Genomic DNA, 19,685 nt, shown 5'->3' on the forward strand with positions numbered 1-19,685 from the left:
TTTCCACATCGGTGCATCCTGCAGTGGTTAACTCCCTTTCAATATTGCGGAGCCAATCATCTGCAACTATCGGCTCGGTGCTACTGGAGAACACCGGCGGATTCAGCCTTAGAAAACGAGCTAAGTGATCAACAGGTGGTGGTGATGGTGGGTTGTTGTTATTGTTGTTGTTCCCCTGATTCTGATTCTGGACTAGTACCTACATCAATGCATTCTGCTGCTGGATCAACTGGGTGAGCTCCGGTGGGAAAGCAAATCCATTGTCGCGTCTCGGAGGCATCTGATGGGTTTAGAAAAGATGAGAAAATAGAGTAGAATGGGGTCTAGGGGGAAAACACTACCCATATGCACATGAGACAAACACAAACATATCACTTCAATCAATTCAAACAAGGGCATACAATCGATCTAACTATCGTTACAAAAGTGCTCGGACCATACTATTTACATGGGGGGAATTCTACTACTGATATGGTGGTCGACTAGAAATATTGATCGGTGGAAGACTCCATAGTATCTGCTCCAGCTTCATCAACAAAATCATCATCGCTATCGTCAGGGCCCGAGTCGGTGTCGTCGATGATGATATAGTTCTCCGAGCAAGTGGAATCGTCATCTTCTCCTCCTGGTGCGGTGTCTCCCATGAATACTCCTAGCTTTCTTGTCAGATCATCATTCTTCTCCACTAGCATGATGATTTCCTCCTCGTAATCGTCGCGTGTAGCCTTGAGTTCCTCTTCAAGCTTAGTGATCCTTGTCATTGCCTTCTTCAGATCTATCATGCCTGTGCACATCTGGTTCTCCTGGCGACGAATGTGCTGGTTTAACTCCTAGATGAAAGCGGCAATAGATCTATCCTTCCTGGTGCTGATCATCTCCCATTGCTCATCTCGGCGCCCACAAATTGGATAGATAGTATCCTTGAGATCCTTGTGGTAAACTTCTCCAATGCGTCCCATGGTGATGTGGGCTGCCATGCTCTTGCCTAGACTCCAGGTGGGTGCATCAAAGGAAAACTCTATGGGCTCAGTGACTGGCATGAACGTCCTTCCTGGAACTTGAACTTGGATCATTCAGCGCTCCTCTTCCGGTAAAGTGGCGTTGTAGGTCCCGGTGAAGCTTGGTATTTCCTATGTTCAGGTACTTAGTGACTTCCTTCAAGTGTCGTCCAAACGGTGTGTCTTCATCCGGTTGTGCAAACTTGTTCCTCATGTCCGCCATCCTAAAGAGTAGAAAAGGGAGAAGAGTCAGAAATGAGAAGAGAGTAGTGATCTAGGGTTTTAGCTTAGTGGTCGTGTCCTACAGTCAGCGTGTGCTCTGATACCATCTTGTAGCGACCAGACCTCAAACAGTCTGATCTCTATGCATCAATGTCATCCCTAGATCGGTAATGCTGACACGCACAGTACTTCAGGATTTATAATAGAGTAGCAATCACACACTTATTACATCAAATGTCTCAAAAGAGAACATAAAACAATAAATATGGCTTAAGGCCATCTAAATCGATAACAGCGGAAGGCTTGGAAGATAAAGTGAGTCCATCAACTCCAACGGCATCACTGAGTGAAAGACAACAACCTATGGCTCCTTACTCATCGTCTAAAAAGTCTGCAACATGAACGTTGCATCTCGAAACGGGTCAGCACATGGAATATGCTAGCAAAGTAACACAAGAGAATAATGAACAGAATAATTGCTATCACTACATGCATATTTGGCTGGTGGAGGCTGTATGGTAATATGTTTTTGCGAAAAGCCAATTTTTCCCTACAACAAAGGAATAAATTTATTTACCTATCATGGTAGTTGTTAAACATTGAGAAGGTTCCTCCAACTCAATCCCAATTAAGCATCATCATTAAACCCAATCAAATTATATTAAGAGTGATGAGATCAATCATGATAATCCAAGAACCAGATACTCAAGATGTCCATAACCGAGGACACGGTTAACCATGATTAGTTTATACACTCTGCAGAGGTTTGCACACTATTCCCCACAAGACTCGAATACATCCATGGTCGAAGATTCGAGACACAGTCTTTCTAAAGCATTAACTCTCTACTCTGGGTAGACTATACCACCTACAACCCACTACATCTGCTAGTCTACCTCTTCAAGAGCTTCACGTAGCTTACTCAACTATGCTAGAGCCCATAATAGCTTGTGGCTGCACACGGAAGTTCCTAGCATGAATAATATTATGATCCCTTTGAGGCTGGGTGGCGGATCGTAGGATGATCACACGGGTCCTCCGGGATATCCTAGGACAACACTGGGTTCTCCAGGTGCCCACAAGCAATCCACCCAGATGTGTATTCAAGTTGCCACCTTAAGTTGAACCATTAATTAACAAACTCACATCTGTCATGAATACTCTCAAACCCAATCCACGTCTACAAGCATAGCATAGCAATATAGGCAACATAGGAGTAACTCCCGAGGGTTTGATAATAAAACAGGTGAATAGGTACTACCTCAAGTACTTCCCAAAACCCACAATTTAATCAGATCCTAATCATGCAATTGTTTGTGGATTGATCTAATGCAATAAAACTGGGTAGTAAAAAGGTATGATCAAAGTGTTACTTGCCTTGCTGATGATTCGTGAAACCTAGAGACTCGTAGTAGCACGCTTCGCACTCCGGGTACTCTATCGCAAACAGACAAGCATACAATAAGCACTCAACTAGAAGCACGGATAAAACTCAAATAAAAGATCTAACCAGAAAGTTCAACTTAAGAACTCCGATTTGAAAAAAGAATCAAATCAAACGAAGCAACGAAACTCAAACTGCGAAAGAAACAAGATACGTTTACTAATCTAGACTTAAGTCAAATTTTATAGTAGAAAAATCTTGTTCAAGTTGGTTAAACAGAAAGAGGGCTTCGAGACAAAGATCTAGGCGCTTGAATCGCCTGATTCCGACTAACGAGCGAAAAGTTATACTAGAACGAAGATTAGGGCAGAAATCGTGATAAAAAATAATCGTGGAAAAACCCTAGAAAAAGAAAACTGACGAACAGGCTAACGAATGAACGTTCGTTGTTTGCTATTTAACGGGGGAAAACTGTTCGTTAAAACGAACGTACGAACAGGCGTTCGCTAAATATATAAACCAAAAAAACTGAACCTATCTAAATAAAAAAACAAATCTAGGTTTTCGAAATAAAACTGATCGGTTTCAAAAAAAACCTGGCGGCTACCTCGGCGTTTGTGACGACGGCGGTGGCGGCGGGAACTCCGGCGGCGGGCGGCGGCAGCGGCTCAGGGGCGGGGCAGGGCTGGCACTAGGGTTTCGGGTGGCTCGGGCGCTCGGGCCTCGCGGCTTTAAAGGCCAGCCGGGCTAGTGTTCAGGTCAGACACGGCCCGGTTAGGTCGGTTGACTTTTTTTTAAAATAAATTCCGCTCGGAAAAACAAAGAAAAGAAATACTAAACGGACTCCAAAAATCTTGAAATAAATTTTCCCCGTCCTCTAAAAAATCTATCGGACAAGGTGAACATTTATTTGGGCCTCTAATGCAATTTTGAAAAACGCATATTTTTCCTAATTAAAAAATAGCGATGAAAAACTCTGAATAAAATCTTATTTGATTTTAACATTAACTCTCCAATATTTTTTTATTTTGGGGAAGTCATTTTATCCCCTCTCTTTTTATTTTCATACAAGAAATATTTGAAGAGAAAATAATTAAAATCAAATGATCCTCTTTTCAAAATTTGAGAAAAACTCAAATATGAAAATAACGAAATCCCCAACTCTCTCTGTGGGTCATTGAGTTGCGTAGAATTTCTAGGATCAAGCCAAAATGCAATAAAATATGATATGCAATGATGATCTAATGCATAACATTCCAAATTGGAAATTTGGGATGTTACAGAAGAATAGAACCAAATTGACGCTTAACCCATTTGTGGTTTTGATCCACCTTCTGGTGAAGACTAAGAAGAAGCTCACGGTCAGTCATCACCCTGGGAGCTGTGGCTTGAGGATTTGGCTTTGATGCATTAGCGGCAGAATCATGAGTAGCAGAATCATCATTGGTGGAGTAAGATGCAGCTTTGCGAAACCGACCATCCAATGGACGAATGCCTTCATCAATAATAGCAGTATCCTCGCTGTTTTCATCAGATGAGGAAAATGTCCGCTTGAGGACTTCTATTGGGGCAGGTAACTGACATGATTCTGAAAATCAGCCTTGTAGTTGAGTGAAGACCTAGTTCTGAGGAATCTCATAATCTAGGGAGCATAAGGCTTCAACTCAAATGGAGAGAGGGCAACATTTGCCAGAGTCCTCATGAAGAAATCATGGTAGTTGATAGGAATGGCATGTATGATATTGAATAGTAGATTCTTCATGATGCCAACAACTTCTTCATCATTTGAATCGTGGCCTTTGATTGGACTCAATGTCTTCGTCAGAATGCGATTGACAGTTCGAGGTACAAACAACAATTCCTTCACGAGGAATTTGGTCCTTGGAGCTTGACCGGGCTTCAGTAGCACTTGCATGTAATGGGCAGTGAGTTCAGCTTCATGATAGATGCAACGAGCGCCTTCAAGGGGAGGACTGACAGGCAGGGCATGGAGTAATTCAGAGGCCGGTGCTTTGAAATGTGTGTTTTCTGTCATCTAGTCCAATACCCAAGAGTTCACATCGCCAGCATCGCCTGTGATATGCATAGTTGCATAGAATTGAAGAATGAGCTCTTCATTCCAATCACAAATATCCGTGCAAAAGTTGAGCAGTCCTACATCATGAAGCACACTGAGGACTAGGGTGAAGCAAGGCAATGATTCCATGTCCATGTGAGGAATATGCTCATGGTCGAAGACTTTGTCCTTGTTGAAGAGCAATGAAGAATAAAAGTTTGCTTGGCTGGCAGTCCAGAAGCGCTTCCTTCTAAGACGAGCAGAGTCATAAGGGTTATAGTCTGTGAAGAACCCATGTTCGCCGAAGAAGTCATCAACCTTGAATTTCTGCTTCTTTGAGAAGGGATCCTTTGGCTTGGGCTGAGGGGTATCGATCAATTGCATCACTACCTCAGGAATCGTAATCTCAGGATCCACCGGCTGAGGAATTTCAGCATCTTCTTCAGTGACAGCCTGGGTCTTCAATTCTTCATTAACATTTTCTTCAGCACTAGTGGCTGGAATCTCTTCATGGACAGACAGTGTGGCATGAGGTTCTTAAGACCCCATTTGAACTTCAGTGGTCACAGGGGACTGAGGAATTTGTTGAAGGGGTGTGAACAAAGGAGAATTGGGGTGCTGACTTTCCCAAAAGTCATCGTTCAACACTGGAGTTGTGCACCCAATGTCCACATCTTCTTCTACACTCTTTTCCTCAACGCCGGCCTCTTCAGCAGTGAACTGAGACATGTGCGATGAGACTATTGGGGTTGAAGGGATTGCATCCGCTTCAATTTCTTCATCCAACTGCTCTGAAGAAGCAGCAGAAGGAATGTCATCATCAGATCCACTTGGGATCTCATATTCTTCATCAAAAGGAACAAGGTCCTTTGATGGCATGGATGAGACAGGAACAATATCAATTGGATTGTCAAAGGAGCTAGTCAGCGGCTTCATCTTCTTCGGAGCTGAAGAATCTGATGCAGTTGATGCTTTTCTTTTCTTCACAGCTGCACGCTCTGTAGCCTTGGTCTTCTTCACATCTGATGCAGATGGAAGGATCGAAGTTGGGTTAGGTGCAGGAGGAGCAGAGGAAATTGGTTCAATAACTTCAGGCACAACTGACTTCTTCAGTTTCTTCAGGCGTAACACTAGTGGTTGCCCTGGCAATTTCTTCAGCGGCTGGAATGCAGTCATCAGCCCTGGTACTCTGAGTATCTTTAGCAGTCTGATTTTCATCAGCGGTGCCGGCATGCTCTTCAGTAGGTTGAGCAGATGCCTCAGCCTAAGGGTTTTCTTGTTGCGTCGGGGCTGCAACATTGGAAGTAAACTTCTCAGTTATCTTGACAAATCTGACTTTGGCACCAAGCCAGTCAGCATAGTAGTGATCAAATTAATCACTTAGTTGCTTAATCTCAGATTGAAGAGTAACAAGCTCTTTAGGTGAAAGCTTCAGAACATTTTGCTTCAGAAAGCGCTCTTTCTTGTACTGCGCTTTCTTCACCCTCCTTCCCTGTTCAAATTTCCATTTTATCTCATCAATGAAGATAGTCAAAACATGACTTTGACCAGGAGTGAGGTTCATCGCTGGCAAAGGTGTTTTGGGATCCTTGTGCCATAGGTCGATGAAGTCTAGGATCAACTTCGGATCCAGTATCAATGGCACATTGCTGCCTTTGGCTCTAGTGGCCCTAAGCTGCCTGTCTCTGATGATTTCAGCAAGTTCCTCATCATCAGCTTCGTCATCTTCGGACGGTACTTGAAAGGCGACCTACTTCTTGTGAGGACTTGTTCGAGAGCCTCGTCCAGTAGTGGCCTTTTTCTTCAGCAGAGAGGGGCCAGTTGATGAATTGGGTGGAGCTGAAGAACTAGCAGAAGCTCCTAAGGCAATAGAGATGCCTGTTGTCCTTTGGCACGTGGCGAGATGCACAGGTACTAAGGATTTTGACGGAGGAGCTGAGGACTTTGGAGGAGCTGGAGCAGCTTGAGGAATTGGCCATGAGGGCTTTGAAGAATCTGGCCGTGAGGGCATTGCTAAGGAACTTGGCCGTGAGGGCATTGGGGGTGAAGCACTTGGCTTATGAGCAGGCTTCTTTGCCACCTTCTTTGGCTTGCTTGCAGAGGCCTCAACAGTGGTAGCAGCAACAGCAGAGTGTTTTAAATTTCCTCACTGCTTCCTTAGCTATTTTGGCTAGCTTGGCCTGGCGCTTGGCCCATTCATCAGGATAGTCCTCACCACGCTTGAGGCTGGTGGGAAAATCCTCAATCCATACCGCGGGATCTATCGTTCCATCGTATGATTTGATGTTTACGAGTTTAAACCCTTTTGGAAACTGATGCTGCATTACCTCGTCGGCAAAGCATAAGGGGTGTGCGGCGCCTCTGTATCGGGCAACGTCACGACGGAGTTCAGATGGCATCTGTGTTCGGTTTTCAGCCCGGGTGAGGTTATGCCTATCGCGCCAAGCTTGATGGTTGTCATCTCGCGTTGGGGCACGCCCCCTTAATCCATAGATTGATCTAGCCTGACTGGCTCTATTGTCGAGGTCCTGGCGCAAGTCGTAGGTGTATCCGGGAGCCGCCGCCTCCTTACCTTTACGGCGAGGTGGTGCAGTTTGGTGTTCGGTGTAAGCAACCGCTTTGTCTGGCCCACGGGGTGGGCGATCTGGTTCATCAGCATGGCCGTATCTTGACGGTATTGGCTCAAGGGCCTCGTCGTCGGATTGTGGCAGTAGCCGGTGCTTCATATAACTCTTTGTTGAGTGCTCGAGGCCATATTCCTCGGCGGCTAGGACCTGGGTCGATCATCCCGCTCTATGGCAGGCTCGATGGGGTCGTCGGAGTCTTCGGCATTCTCCGGAGTGTCATTGTCTCTGGTGCCGGTATTACTTTCCTTTTCGCAACGCGATTTTGAGCGGCGTCGCTGACGTCGATGTTTTGGCGGTGCCTCGGTAGGCTTGTCCTCAATTGAGTCCTTATTGTCGTCGTCATCGTCCTTTTTAGGTGTATCCACCATATACACATCGTATGTGGAGGTGGCCATCCAACGCCAGGTGATGGGTGGATTCCGGCCTGGTTCGTCTCCCGCATCGTCGTCCATACCGTCGATGTCTTCGGAGGCGTAATCTAGCGTGTCGGTCTAGTCCTCGATAGTGGCTATTAAGTGGGTGGTGGGTAGGACGTAAAATTCCCCGCTCTCAGCCCCTAGTCTGGGTTGGGCATAGTTCGAAGGTGACACTTCCGTAATAGTGAGAGATAGCATTAAGTCCAGGGCCTCATTTAAGAGTGAAGGCCGGACAAGGACTGAGGTCCCGTTGAGTTGGGCATGGTATATGACACCTGGCCGTGTGCAATGGGTGTAGTCCTTGATAGTTCGGAGCTAGCCTCCAGGGGCGAGTTCGGTTCTCCGATGATAGGGAGGGTCCTGCTTGATTCCAGGCTTACCGACAATATGGTCGCCTCCGGATCTCTGGCAAACGACTCCGTAGTTGAAGAGGGTCTGGTGGGTTTAAAACTCCCATCTTCAGATGAGGTGGCCTGCCCCGGATCTAGGGCCAGGGTAGGGATGATGGTTGGTCTTTGGACGGTGCTTGATGGTGAATCTGATGGGTTTCCTTCCTGGAGATGAGGAGTAGTGGCCGAGGCCGTGAATCCTTCGAAGATCAAGTCTCCACGAATATCAGCGACGTAATTCAGGCTCTCGAATCTGATCTAATGACCAGGGGTGTAGCTATCAATCTGTTCGAGGTGACCAATCGAATTGGCCCGCAGAGTGAAGCCGCCGAACACGAAAAGCTGACTAGGGAGAAAAGTTTCCCCAGGGACAGCATCGTTGTTGTCGATCGAACAAGCCATCGAATCTTCTGCTGATGAGATAGTGGAATTCTCAATAAAAGCACCAATGTCGGTGTCAAAACCGGCCGATCTCGGATAGGGGGTCCCGAACTATGCGTTTGAGGATCGAAGTCAACAGGAGACAAAGGGGACATGATTTTTACCCAGGTTCGGGCCCTCTTAATGGAGGTAAAACCCTACGTCTTGCTTGATTGCATTTGATGAGTATAGGGGTTACAAGAGTCGATCTACCTCGAGGTCGTAGTGGCTAAATCCTAGATGTCTGGCCTATATGAATTCTGATGGCCTCTACGGACTAACCCCTCCGGTTTATATAGACACCGGAAGGGCCTAGGGTCGTACAGAGTCGGTTTACAGAGGAAGGAAATTATACATCTGCACATCAATCTTGCCTTCCTCACAGAGGAGAGTCATATTCGGACACGGGGGAAGGCCTTCTACCTTGTATCTTCACGGCCCATCAGCCCGGCACATAACACACGGGTCGGACACCCGAGGACCCCTTAATTCAGGACTCCCTCACCCACCCCTGTCGCGCCGCTACCCCAGCCAGCACGGGGCCACCGTAAGGGCAACCGCCCGCGAGCCGCGCCGCACACCGCCCGCACCGCTGGAGCCAGATCCGAACGCCCGCCTCGACCTACTGCATCTGCCATCAGGGCTCCATGGTAGCACCTCCTCGGCATTGTCAGTCGCACCACCGCTCAACCGCGGTGCCACCTGCATCAGCCCGGCGTCATGTTGTTGCGCCCGACGCAGAGCGCAGCACCTAGGCGAGGCAGCTTGGGCCCACGCCAAGGCCCCCAGCGTGAGGAGACGAGGAATCCCCGCCGCCGGCGGGGCTTCGCCCAGCTGCGGCCTTTGGCGGCGGTGAGGTAGAAAGGAGGGAACCCCGACGGCAGTGGTGGTAGGGTTTGCCTCCCCTGCCGCCCGCTGGAGCGCTAGAGGAGGAGACGGCTCGGTCGGGGGGAGCTCTTATCTTCTTTCGATGGAAGGCGACATTACCATCGACGACGAGGCGCCCGTGATGAATTTGTCAATCTTCAAACCCCACAACTTCAACCCGGTCTTCAGTAGGCATTGCGTGAGTGCTTGCGTGTTGATGGGAGTGTGTGCGTGTGTACCTATGTTGTAATAGGTGTTCTTCAAACGAAAAAGTACTGAACCTATTCAAAAAATGTCGAAAGGTTATTTTTGTCATCGCATAAGGTCAAGGTCATCTTGCACACCCTTCACTTTTCTCTCACAAAATCTTAACATCGTGCATAATTACATCGGAAAAATATGACAAAGAACTAGTGTAAAAAAACGCTCTTATATTATGGAACAAAAGGAATAGGAAATGTTGATCTTCAAGAGAGCACGCCACCTTGGTATAGACCATTTTCCCAAGCAAAAGGGCTTCATTGCTACTCCCTCCGTTCCTAAATATTTGTCTTTCTAGACATTTCAAATAACTACTACATACGAATGTATGTAAACATATTTTAGAGTGTAGATTCATTCATTTTGCTCCGTATATAGTCACTTGTTGAAATGCCTAGAAAGAAAAGTATTTAGGAACGGAGGGAGTATATACTACTCCCTTCGTTCCGAATTACTTGTCTTAGATTTGTTTAGATACGGAGGTATCTCGCACTAAAATGAGTCTAGCTACACCCGTATCTAGATAAATCCAAAACAAGTAATTCGGAAAGGAAGGAGTATGTCATTTGAGTAGATTGAAAGGGCCAGACTGCAAAAGGAAAGCCGAAGGACACTTGGGCTCCTCTGGCGCAATATGGGCCGCTCGCATGACCCACCAAATTGATCACGACATAATAAAAGGACAGTCGCGTCAGAATCCTTAATGCCGCCTTCATTTGAAGCTTCTCCCCCAGATACGATACGAGAGATAACGCACGGCATCGGGTAGAAGAACGAGCCGAACCCAAACACCCCCTCTCCTCTCCTCCTCCACGACGACTCTTAACCCCATCCTCCCGCCCCGGACCCGAGAGGAAACAAGCCAGGCATGGGCGACACCACCGCGGCCGCGCCCGCGCCCGCGCCGCCGAGGAAGTTCGGCAGGATCTGCGTCTTCTGCGGAAGCAACTCCGGCAATCGCGCGGTCTTCGGCGACGCGGCACTCGAGCTCGGCCAGGGGCTGGTGAGTAATGCGCTGGAATGCCGAGGCCGCGCGCGCCCTCTTCCGCCCCGAAATTCGACGCTCACGGTGGGATTTCCTTTCCGTGCAGGTGACGAGGGGGGTCGATCTGGTCTATGGCGGCGGCAGCATCGGGCTGATGGGCCTGATCGCGCAGACGGTTCTGGATGGCGGCTGCCACGTCCTCGGGTACCTCGCCGGCCGCCTCTGTTTATATATAGTCCCATATATAGTAGTAGCACTCTGCAACCTTCCTAATGGGGTATGTATCTCTCTGTTCGATTGTTTTTGCAGGGTGATTCCAAGAGCACTCATGCCCCTTGAGGTGCGTACCAATCTCTTCCTTTCCAGTTTTTCTTATTGTTCTTATTATTATGCGTAGTATATATGCGTAGAAATACAGATTGATACGTCATTGTTAATTGCCAACGTTAGAGAGAGAGAGAGAGAGAGAGAGAGAGAGAGAGAGAGAGAGAGAGAGAGAGTAGGTTCTTCCACGCAGTGAAGCAGCAACAGCACGACTCATCTCTCTGCCTAAAGCGAAATTTCATACTACGGAATTTCGGAACACTTACCGATGGATGGGCCATCTGAACCCTATCCTTTGGTTTGGCCCCGCCTGTCGGTCTCACGACTTTTCACGATCACCTAGCAAATACTATATACTAGTGCTATCTATCTCTGTTGGTCACCCACTCACCATTTGATTCCCGTTTTCTGTTGGGTCCAGACCGATTCACCTTTGCTTGTGGGGTTACAAATAGGTATGTGATCATTGAGGAATTGGACTAGAATAGGGCTGAAATTCCAGACCGTCCGTTTCAGGCCTTCTCCATACACGCAAAAATGAACCGTCAGCTTGGACTTTTGGGCGGTACAACTTGGAGTTATAAAGTTGGCCCGCTTGGTGGACGTAATAATAGTGTTCAATTTGCCTGCCATGAGGCATGAGGTCGGTCGTCGCAAGTTGAGTGAGAAAAGTAAGCGGTAGGGTTTGAATTGCACCATTATACATATAACTGTTGAAATGATGTGGAAGTGCTACTGTCCAAATATCTCTGAACTTTGTAGGATGGTGATAGAAGAAATCTGAAAATGATGTCCCTGCAACTAAATGTAGCCAACTTCATGTCATTGCCCAAATGAAATAGCGAAAATCCTCTTTCAGATATCCGGTGCAAGTGTTGGAGAAGTAAAGATCGTCTCTGACATGCATGAGAGGAAAGCCGAGATGGCGCGACAAGCCGATGCATTCATTGCTCTCCCAGGTATGAACGACACGATTCTACACGTTCTTCCCTCGCCCTTTTTGAATGGGCTGATGCGTCAACCCGACAATGCTTACATGATTATTACTTTTTATGTGGACACCAGGAGGGTATGGAACAATGGAGGAATTGTTAGAGATGATCACATGGTCGCAGCTCGGAATCCATGACAAACCAGTGAGTATTATGACTGCTAGTACTAATACATTGCTATAGAGCCTTAGCTGAGTACATTGTGGGCTATGGCAAATGACAAATGATCCAGGCGCACTGATGATTGACTTGAACAGGTCGGGCTGCTAAACGTCGACGGGTACTACGATCCGCTGCTCGCGCTGTTCGACAAGGGCGCGGCAGAAGGTTTTATTAAGGCCGATTGCAGGCAGATAATCGTGTCGGCGCCAACTGCCCACGAACTGCTGACGAAAATGGAGGTGAACTGACCTCACTGCCCACCACACTTTAATACGCGTCCTTGAGTTTATATAAAACGCCTGGCCTCGTTGACAAACGGCATTGTTATTGTGTTGAATGATTCTCTCGATTGTGCTCAGCAATACACCCGTTCACACCGGGAGGTGGCGTCGCGGACGAGCTGGGAGATGACCGAGCTGGGCTACGGGAAAGCTGCACCGGAGCCAGAGGAGGAGGCGGCATCGTGCTGATGTGTGGCAGGCGTCGTCGTCCCTGGTTGCTCAACTGGCCACTGGGATTGCAATTGCAATAATCGTAGTGTGTTGTGGTTTTGCGTTGTTGGTTGCCTTTCATGTGACCCTGTACGTTGGATTGCGACTTGATCTTGCGAAGAAGCCTAAGATTGTGTATCTAGTCATTGTCTGCCCCCTTGGAATGAATGCAGCGGCGTGAGCAAATGCTGACTGATAAACTACCAACGTCAGAACTCAGGTGAAGTGAACCGATAGGGCAGTCGTTTTCTTGGGTGTGAATGAATGGTTGTGCATGCATCTTGCTAGCATCAGTACCGCTGGGAATGACGTTAATAACGAGCTGACACAACATCATTAATCTACAAGTTCCTTTCACAACCATCTTGTCAATACTGGCATGTTCAACCTCAGGTCAAAAAGGAAGAAGGGTGAGGACGTGGGCATAGCCCAGTGGTTGGGGGCGCATGATTGTAAACCTAACGACCAGAGTTCGATCCACGTCGGGGACGAATTTCTGGAATTCTCATGAGGGGGATGCTTCTTCTATATCAATAAATCCGTGGGTGCTAGTGCCCATGGAGTTTCATTTTTTTTTTTTTTTTCAAAAAGGAAGAAGGGAGAAACCATGGCCGCCTCAGCTTGGCTGGTAGTCCGGGCTCTCCACATCGGCTCAATGTGGTCCGGGAGCCACTTCCCCCCTGGCCATGGCTCCCACGGTGCCACCGCCTGTCAGGCATGCGTTTCCTGACACCTGCAGGCACCCAGTTGAGACATGTGGCTGTACATGTTCCCTTGCAGTGCTATGTCGGCTGCCTGGGCTGCTGCGCCTGCACTGCCTTCTGTGTTTTTTATCCACCAAGTTTGGTCAATTAGGACACATCACCGCGTTGCTAAATGAAGGGCCGTGGTTTGCAATACAACAGTTCCAAAGAAAACATCTCAACTCATGCAACAACATCAACCACAAAAAAATTCCATCCCAAACAGGCCAAAAAATAAACACGCATACTTGTGCTAAGCAAATTGCAAATAACAGCATAGGTTTGCGATCAGACCGAAGTGCAAAAACATGCACGGCACAGACGTTAAAAGAGATGCCACTTTACGAAACACATCTCTAAAAAGCCACACGACATTGCTCCTCAAAGGCACATTAATAGTCAGGAAATGTTACCAGCCAAATTTGTAATTTGTTCGATGAACCGACGAAAAAATTCTACATGGTCAAGTTCCAGTTTCCAAAGACAAAGTCCTACAAGCTGCACTTGGCTGTGCCAAGACAATGGCAACTGGACAAGGCGCACCGTAAGGAATAGAAATAATACAACAAACTCGACAAGCGCCACATAGTAAACTATAAAGATTAAAGACATTTACAGAAGCACCCCAATCACATTAAATTATGAGAGCTACATTCCTTGTGCCTCGGGCTGACCACTTATTTACCGTGTCCAGAAGACCACCACCCCATCATCTGGCAATAGCACTTCACATCCTCCTCGTAGCATCTCCTGTGATCCAAAACTCAACAGGAAATGCTGTGCTTATCTTCAGATTATAATTTATACACAGCACACGTGGAAGTAGAATCGTTTTCTCAGTGCTACTAGTACTGAGCCCTCTCATCGCCATCAAAATTAAGACCTTCAATACCTTTGAGGGCAGACTCGTAGTTCTTCGGGTTAGATGAGTGCCGGGCCGAAGAGGAACGCTGTGGTTCTGCAGAATCAACCGGTGGGCTTCTCTGAGCACCTGAGGTTCTACGGAATGCACCAGGGCTTGCATCAGTCGTGCGTGATCGTGAAGGCTCAAAAGTGTCGCTTGCCACAGCATCCCGGCTACTTGAAACAGCAGCTCTCCTTGACGATCCACTTGACCGCCCCAAAAAATTCAAGCCAGATATCTGAACAACAGCGACAACAGCCAGAGTAAGAAGCTTGAAACAATGGAGTAATGTTGCTGGTGTTTAATTTCCATATTGCAGATTATGAATCATGATGCCTATATACAAGAACATAAAATATTATGAATGGAGTCATCCACGAGGAAAACAGAACATTCACAACTAAATGAAAAACAAGAGATATAAAGATTACAGAGTGATAATACAAGCCTACAAAAAAAACACCAACACTTGCACAAAGCTGGAAGTATTTCTGCAAGCCACATGAAACACTGATCAGGGTTGCACAGCTGGGAAATGGCAGTTTATGATGACCTATGTGGGTCGAATTTTGGCAAATGAGAGCACAAGTTTATAAGAACAAGTCATGGACGCAAGATTGCCTAAGAAAATTTGACTAGTGAGCACATAGTTCCTCTTTTGCACTAGATATTGAAAAAAAGTGTCTGGCTTTAATCTTCCAATCACAATATCAAGTCCTATACTACGAACAACGGGAAATGGGGAGAGTACACACCGCAGGGTCTTTAGAAATAGGAGCATCATTTCCTACAGGGGCTTTCTGCTTATTTGAAGTCCCCACGCTTGCAATGGGTGGTGGGGCACGACGTCGGTCCATTGCTGACCAACCACTAATCCTCCCTTCAACGGCACCTACATCATAACAAATGGATAAATAAATATGGCTAAGAAAGTCAGACAATTCATTGTTCAACTATAGAAATCATATCTGGTTCAAATTAGCCATAGAAGCAAAGGAACTTTTTGGCAACTTTATTATAAGTCAATTACTCATCAATATTGCCTTTAACAGTAATACTCGTAAGGAACAATCAAAATAAACCAATTACCAGATTGACTATCATTCTGCAATACAGGTGGTGTCAACCCAGAAGGTCCTGCACCATGGCCCTGTAAAATATATGCAAGACGTCACAATTTCACATGGATGGCTACGTAAAAATACACATATTTGGTTGGTGAGTGCACGACGGAAGGACTTACCGCAACACGAGGCGGGGCACTAGCAATTTGAGATTGCTGGTACTTCAGTATTGTCCAGTCAAATACATAGTCAAACTGAAAACCTGCAAGGCATTATTCTAATATGAGCCATGCGCCTGTAACCTTTAAAGCGTTTTGGATGTTGGTACTTCAATAATAAACAAAATGCAACAGGTTTCCATCAAGTATGGAGGAGGGAAGTTAATATCTCATGGCTTTAAGTATGAAAAGAAAAACAATATTTCCTAATCCTCTTCAAGAATGAAAACAGAATCAAACCTTCACGGATAAAGAGGTCACGGAACAGTCGCTTAAGGTAGGAATAATCAGGCTTGTCATCAAACCGAAGCGAGCGGCAATAATGGAAATATGATGTGAACTCAGTAGGATACCCACGACACAGAGCCTGAAATAGAATGAGAACATTATAACCAACATGATATACAAGGCGGGGTGCCAATAACCAGTACAGACATTATTACTACCAAGTACCTCAATTGATGTTGCAACTTTTTTCTCACTGATTTTCTCATACTTCTGCTTCTTCGTTCCTGCTTTCAGACCTTGCCAAGGAAGGCTGAAAAGAAAACAACGTTACATCTGATTCATTAATGTATCTTACGTGGCACACAATAAGAATCCAGAAAATAAACCGACCTTCCCCGTAGGAAGTACATAAGAACATATCCAAGAGATTCCAAGTCATCTCTTCGACTTTGTTCTGATCAACAACAAAAATATAGAAGTAAATGGTCAGAAAAGAAGATATGCAGGGCAAGGATTATGACGCTCAACTGACAGCAGGATGAAGTCCAACAGGTGGAAGTTACAATGTAAAAGAAACAATTATGAACTGGTAGAGTATCATTTTCTCACCAATGCCAAGATGAGTGTTCACACTTGCATATCTTGCTGTCCCAGTCAAGTTTTTGTTCTCTCTGCAATATTACCATCAAGTAAGAACACAGGGCGGAGCCAAAGTAGATCAGAAAGAAAAACTGACATAAGAAGGGTGCTCCAACTAAAATGACATCTTCAAGAAAAGAACTACTAAAACATATTCGACATAATCTAGCAGTGTCATTTCTGTATGATGTATGGAAATAACTTAAGCTGCTATCATACTCTCTAGATAACTTAGTATGTTTATGCCTCTACCTGTATGGGATGTGTTGATGAGTTGAGGTATCCCTGTACTTTTTGGCAAGACCAAAATCTATAACATAGACCTGAAAAATATAAGAGCACGAATAAAGTGGTAAGAATTAACACAAGGAAATAATACAGCAGATCTGAATTAATTACTAAACACTGCATTGCTACCCACCTGATTAGCCCGCCTACCAAGACCCATGAGAAAATTATCTGGCTTAATGTCTCGATGCAGAAATGACTTGGAATGGACGAATTCCACTCGATTTATCTACAAGTGGGAGAGTGCAGATCAGATACAGCTCATAAGCTAGGAATAAACAAAGAAAAAGACGGTACACATACGACAAAAATGAGGAGCAAAATCATAATGTATGTATGACCAAAAAAAAAGCAATGGAAGGAAAAGTGAAAATGTGCGTTAGAGTGGCTAGCAAATGGAGCTGAGGTCCATGTAAATTAATCAAGGATAGGTACAGAGTTAATTGCTTGCTGATTGCTATATACAAATAGATTGATGAAGGCGACAAGAAGGGATGGCATCAAATGATTAGTGTATGTGTACGTACCATCTGATCGGCAAGCATAAGTACAGTCTTGAGAGATAATTTTCTGCTGCAAAAATTAAATAGATCCTCCAGACTTGGCCCCAGCAAATCCATGACTAAGACATTGTAGTCTCCTTCTACACCAAACCACCTGACATTTGGGATTCCAGCTGCCACAACAAAGATTGTCAAACCACTAGTTCTATCGAAGTCCTACAAAATTATGCACGATGTAAAGCTTCCATACTTCCTCCTTGCAAAATCCTGTAAATCTTTGATTCGTAGAGCAGCTGAGGATGTTTTGTCTTCACATTTTCCTGCATGAACAAGAAAGTAATAAAATGTCAAACTTCAGAAATCTGATGCAGGCAATCAAGACGAAATAACCTGCATACTAAATTTAGTGGTAGTTTATAGAGGCAACAAGCCACTATGATGCAGAATTATGGGCAATGGGTCTCTATATCTAGACTGTCACTCCGGGCTACGGAGTATGCAGCAATATGTTTCACAAGTTACTGTTTCTCATTCCTCTCCTGGTTTACTGTATCTGCCGTTCATATTTTATTACTATATACATCATCCAATACTCGGCAGCTCGAGCTTAGTTGTCAATCTGCATAGATTAACCGAAAGCGCATAAAAAGCTCAAGTCCAACGAAGTCAACCACGCCAGTCAATTCCCAGGAACATTGACCAATCAACTAGTCCAAATTGTTCATCCATCCATGGAGAACTAAATCTGCCAACGAGGGCAGAGCATCCATCCAGAGCTCAAGCTTTGAGAAGAGCGGCATGTCACGAGCTATCCTACAGGAACCCGCAACCTGGCCGACGATAACCGGCACCAAGCATGAGCTGGTCCACATTCCTCAACCACTACGGCGTCCAAAGCAGGCTAACGCAGCAGCAGTACTACTCGGGAGCATCAGAAAGATCCGAGCAGTCGAATCGCAGCAGCAGGAGCACGTACCAGCTTAATCGCCACCTCCTCGTTGGTCTGGATATTTGTCCCTGCACGCACGCAAAGGGGACAGACAAACAAACAGAAGCGCGTCAAAAATCGATCGAGGACTAGAAAATCCCCCAAAAATGGAATCCGAAATTCGGGGCAAAGAGCAGAGAGGCCGGCCCGCACCGAGATAGATCTCCCCGAAGGAGCCGCTGCCGATCTTGCGGCCGAGCCGAAACTTGTTCCCAACCCGCGGCTCCATCCCCGCCCTCCCCGAGAAATGCTACGCCGAAGCTCGGGAGTTCCCACCGAGCACAGCCGAAAAGACAAAGGCTAAAAAAAAGACGCGCTTTCCCCTCCCGAGAGACCTAGCGGCGGGGGCTCAGATCGGCGCCGGGCTGGAGGCTCAGGGACCTGCGAGGCAGGGAGGCTCCCGCGGTGGTGGTGGTGATGGTGCTGCTACCTAGGGTTTGGGGAGGGAGGGGAGGAGGGGTGGGCGGCCATGGCCGTGTGGGTGCCGCTTGGGATTGTTTTTTCGGGGGGAGTTGGGGAAGTAGACCAAGCAAGCAAAGCAGAGCAGAGCGCAGGAGGAAAAAGAAAAAAGGACCAGTTTGGCCTCCCCACCCCGACTCTATCCCATTCCCCGTATCTTCTTCTTCTCCTTCTTTCCTTTTGCATTTTAGCCCTCGCTTTGACGCTTTCGCTTTCCCCTGGTGGATGCTTTGAATATTGCTTGGGGTACCCTACTGTACTCTGCCGTAAGCCCGTAACCCTCTTGCTTAGCATTATCTTCTTCTTTTTATTGGACTGGATGAGATGGTAACGCCTAGTACGACCATCACAAATCTGCGATAAGTAATATGGATCCAAGGAAGCACTAGAGAAAAAACAACGTCAAAGAAGGAAGATTGAATCAAGCATGCCCAGTTGCTTTCTCTTGGTAGGGTCGTTTATCTTGGTGATTAAACCGGAGTACGACTACACGGCAGCAGGCTTAGGCAGCAAGCGTGTCCAAAGATAATGTTTCTCCCAACTCGCCACGCGTACTTTTTAATAGTAATGCTTAATTAAAATCGCAAGGCGCCGGTGGATCGACTGTGACATCGGCACGCCGTTTCAGTCTGGGTCCTTATGGATTGGAATAGGTGGTTGCGTGTGGCCTGTGAGCGTATACCATTTTTCGCTATCTCGGCATATTTATTATGGGCTAATTTGCACAATATTCTCCCAATAATAGTACGTGCGAGGCTCCACGGTTATGCTGGAGTACATTCCCGCTTTCCCAGCGACGAAGCATCATGGCTTGTTCCCCGCAAAAAAAAAGCATCATGGCTTGTAATAATAAATGTATTTTGGGTGCTTTTGACTCTTCAGCAAGATGAGGCCATTTAGAAATGCTCAGCCGAGTTTATTTGCATCGTTAAAGTTGTGAATTTGTAAATGTAAAGTTCAAAAAGGAAATTGTGTAGGTAAACATTGAGATCAGATCAAAGCTGACTACATGACATGACAATTAATGACAAAACGGGGCGCTTAATTTGTCTATAAG

The 19,685-nt window shown here is 46.2% G+C and overlaps 2 protein-coding genes across 3 annotated transcripts; one reads left to right on the top strand and one right to left on the bottom strand.

Moving 5' to 3' along the window:
* Positions 1-10,350: 10,350 nt before the first annotated feature.
* LOC119268677 (probable cytokinin riboside 5'-monophosphate phosphoribohydrolase LOGL1) lies at positions 10,351-12,740 on the top strand. The gene is made up of 7 exons (XM_037550370.1): positions 10,351-10,643; positions 10,732-10,829; positions 10,935-10,965; positions 11,809-11,908; positions 12,015-12,085; positions 12,199-12,342; positions 12,463-12,740. The coding sequence occupies exons 1-7, from the start codon at positions 10,509-10,511 to the stop codon at positions 12,571-12,573; spliced, it is 690 nt and encodes a 229-aa protein (XP_037406267.1). The 5' UTR covers positions 10,351-10,508; the 3' UTR covers positions 12,574-12,740.
* Positions 12,741-13,711: 971 nt separating this feature from the next.
* On the bottom strand, positions 13,712-18,729 carry LOC119268675 (casein kinase 1-like protein 2). 2 transcript variants are annotated; one of them, XM_037550369.1, is made up of 15 exons: positions 18,323-18,729; positions 18,158-18,198; positions 17,432-17,501; positions 17,206-17,354; positions 16,812-16,907; positions 16,643-16,713; positions 16,361-16,422; positions 16,142-16,205; positions 15,977-16,061; positions 15,764-15,890; positions 15,485-15,567; positions 15,331-15,391; positions 14,997-15,133; positions 14,230-14,479; positions 13,712-14,087 (listed from the first exon to the last, which is right to left on the bottom strand). In XM_037550369.1, the coding sequence occupies exons 1-15, from the start codon at positions 18,396-18,398 to the stop codon at positions 14,065-14,067; spliced, it is 1,395 nt and encodes a 464-aa protein (XP_037406266.1). In that variant the 5' UTR covers positions 18,399-18,729; the 3' UTR covers positions 13,712-14,064. The 2 variants fall into 2 exon arrangements, with proteins under 2 accessions (XP_037406266.1, XP_037406265.1); XM_037550368.1 differs by having other exon boundaries at positions 14,036-14,479; positions 18,323-18,728.
* Between the last annotated feature and the right edge of the window lie 956 nt (positions 18,730-19,685).

This window comes from Triticum dicoccoides, chromosome 3A (assembly GCF_002162155.2).
Source record: "Triticum dicoccoides isolate Atlit2015 ecotype Zavitan chromosome 3A, WEW_v2.0, whole genome shotgun sequence".
Taxonomy (NCBI): Eukaryota; Viridiplantae; Streptophyta; class Magnoliopsida; order Poales; family Poaceae; genus Triticum; species Triticum dicoccoides.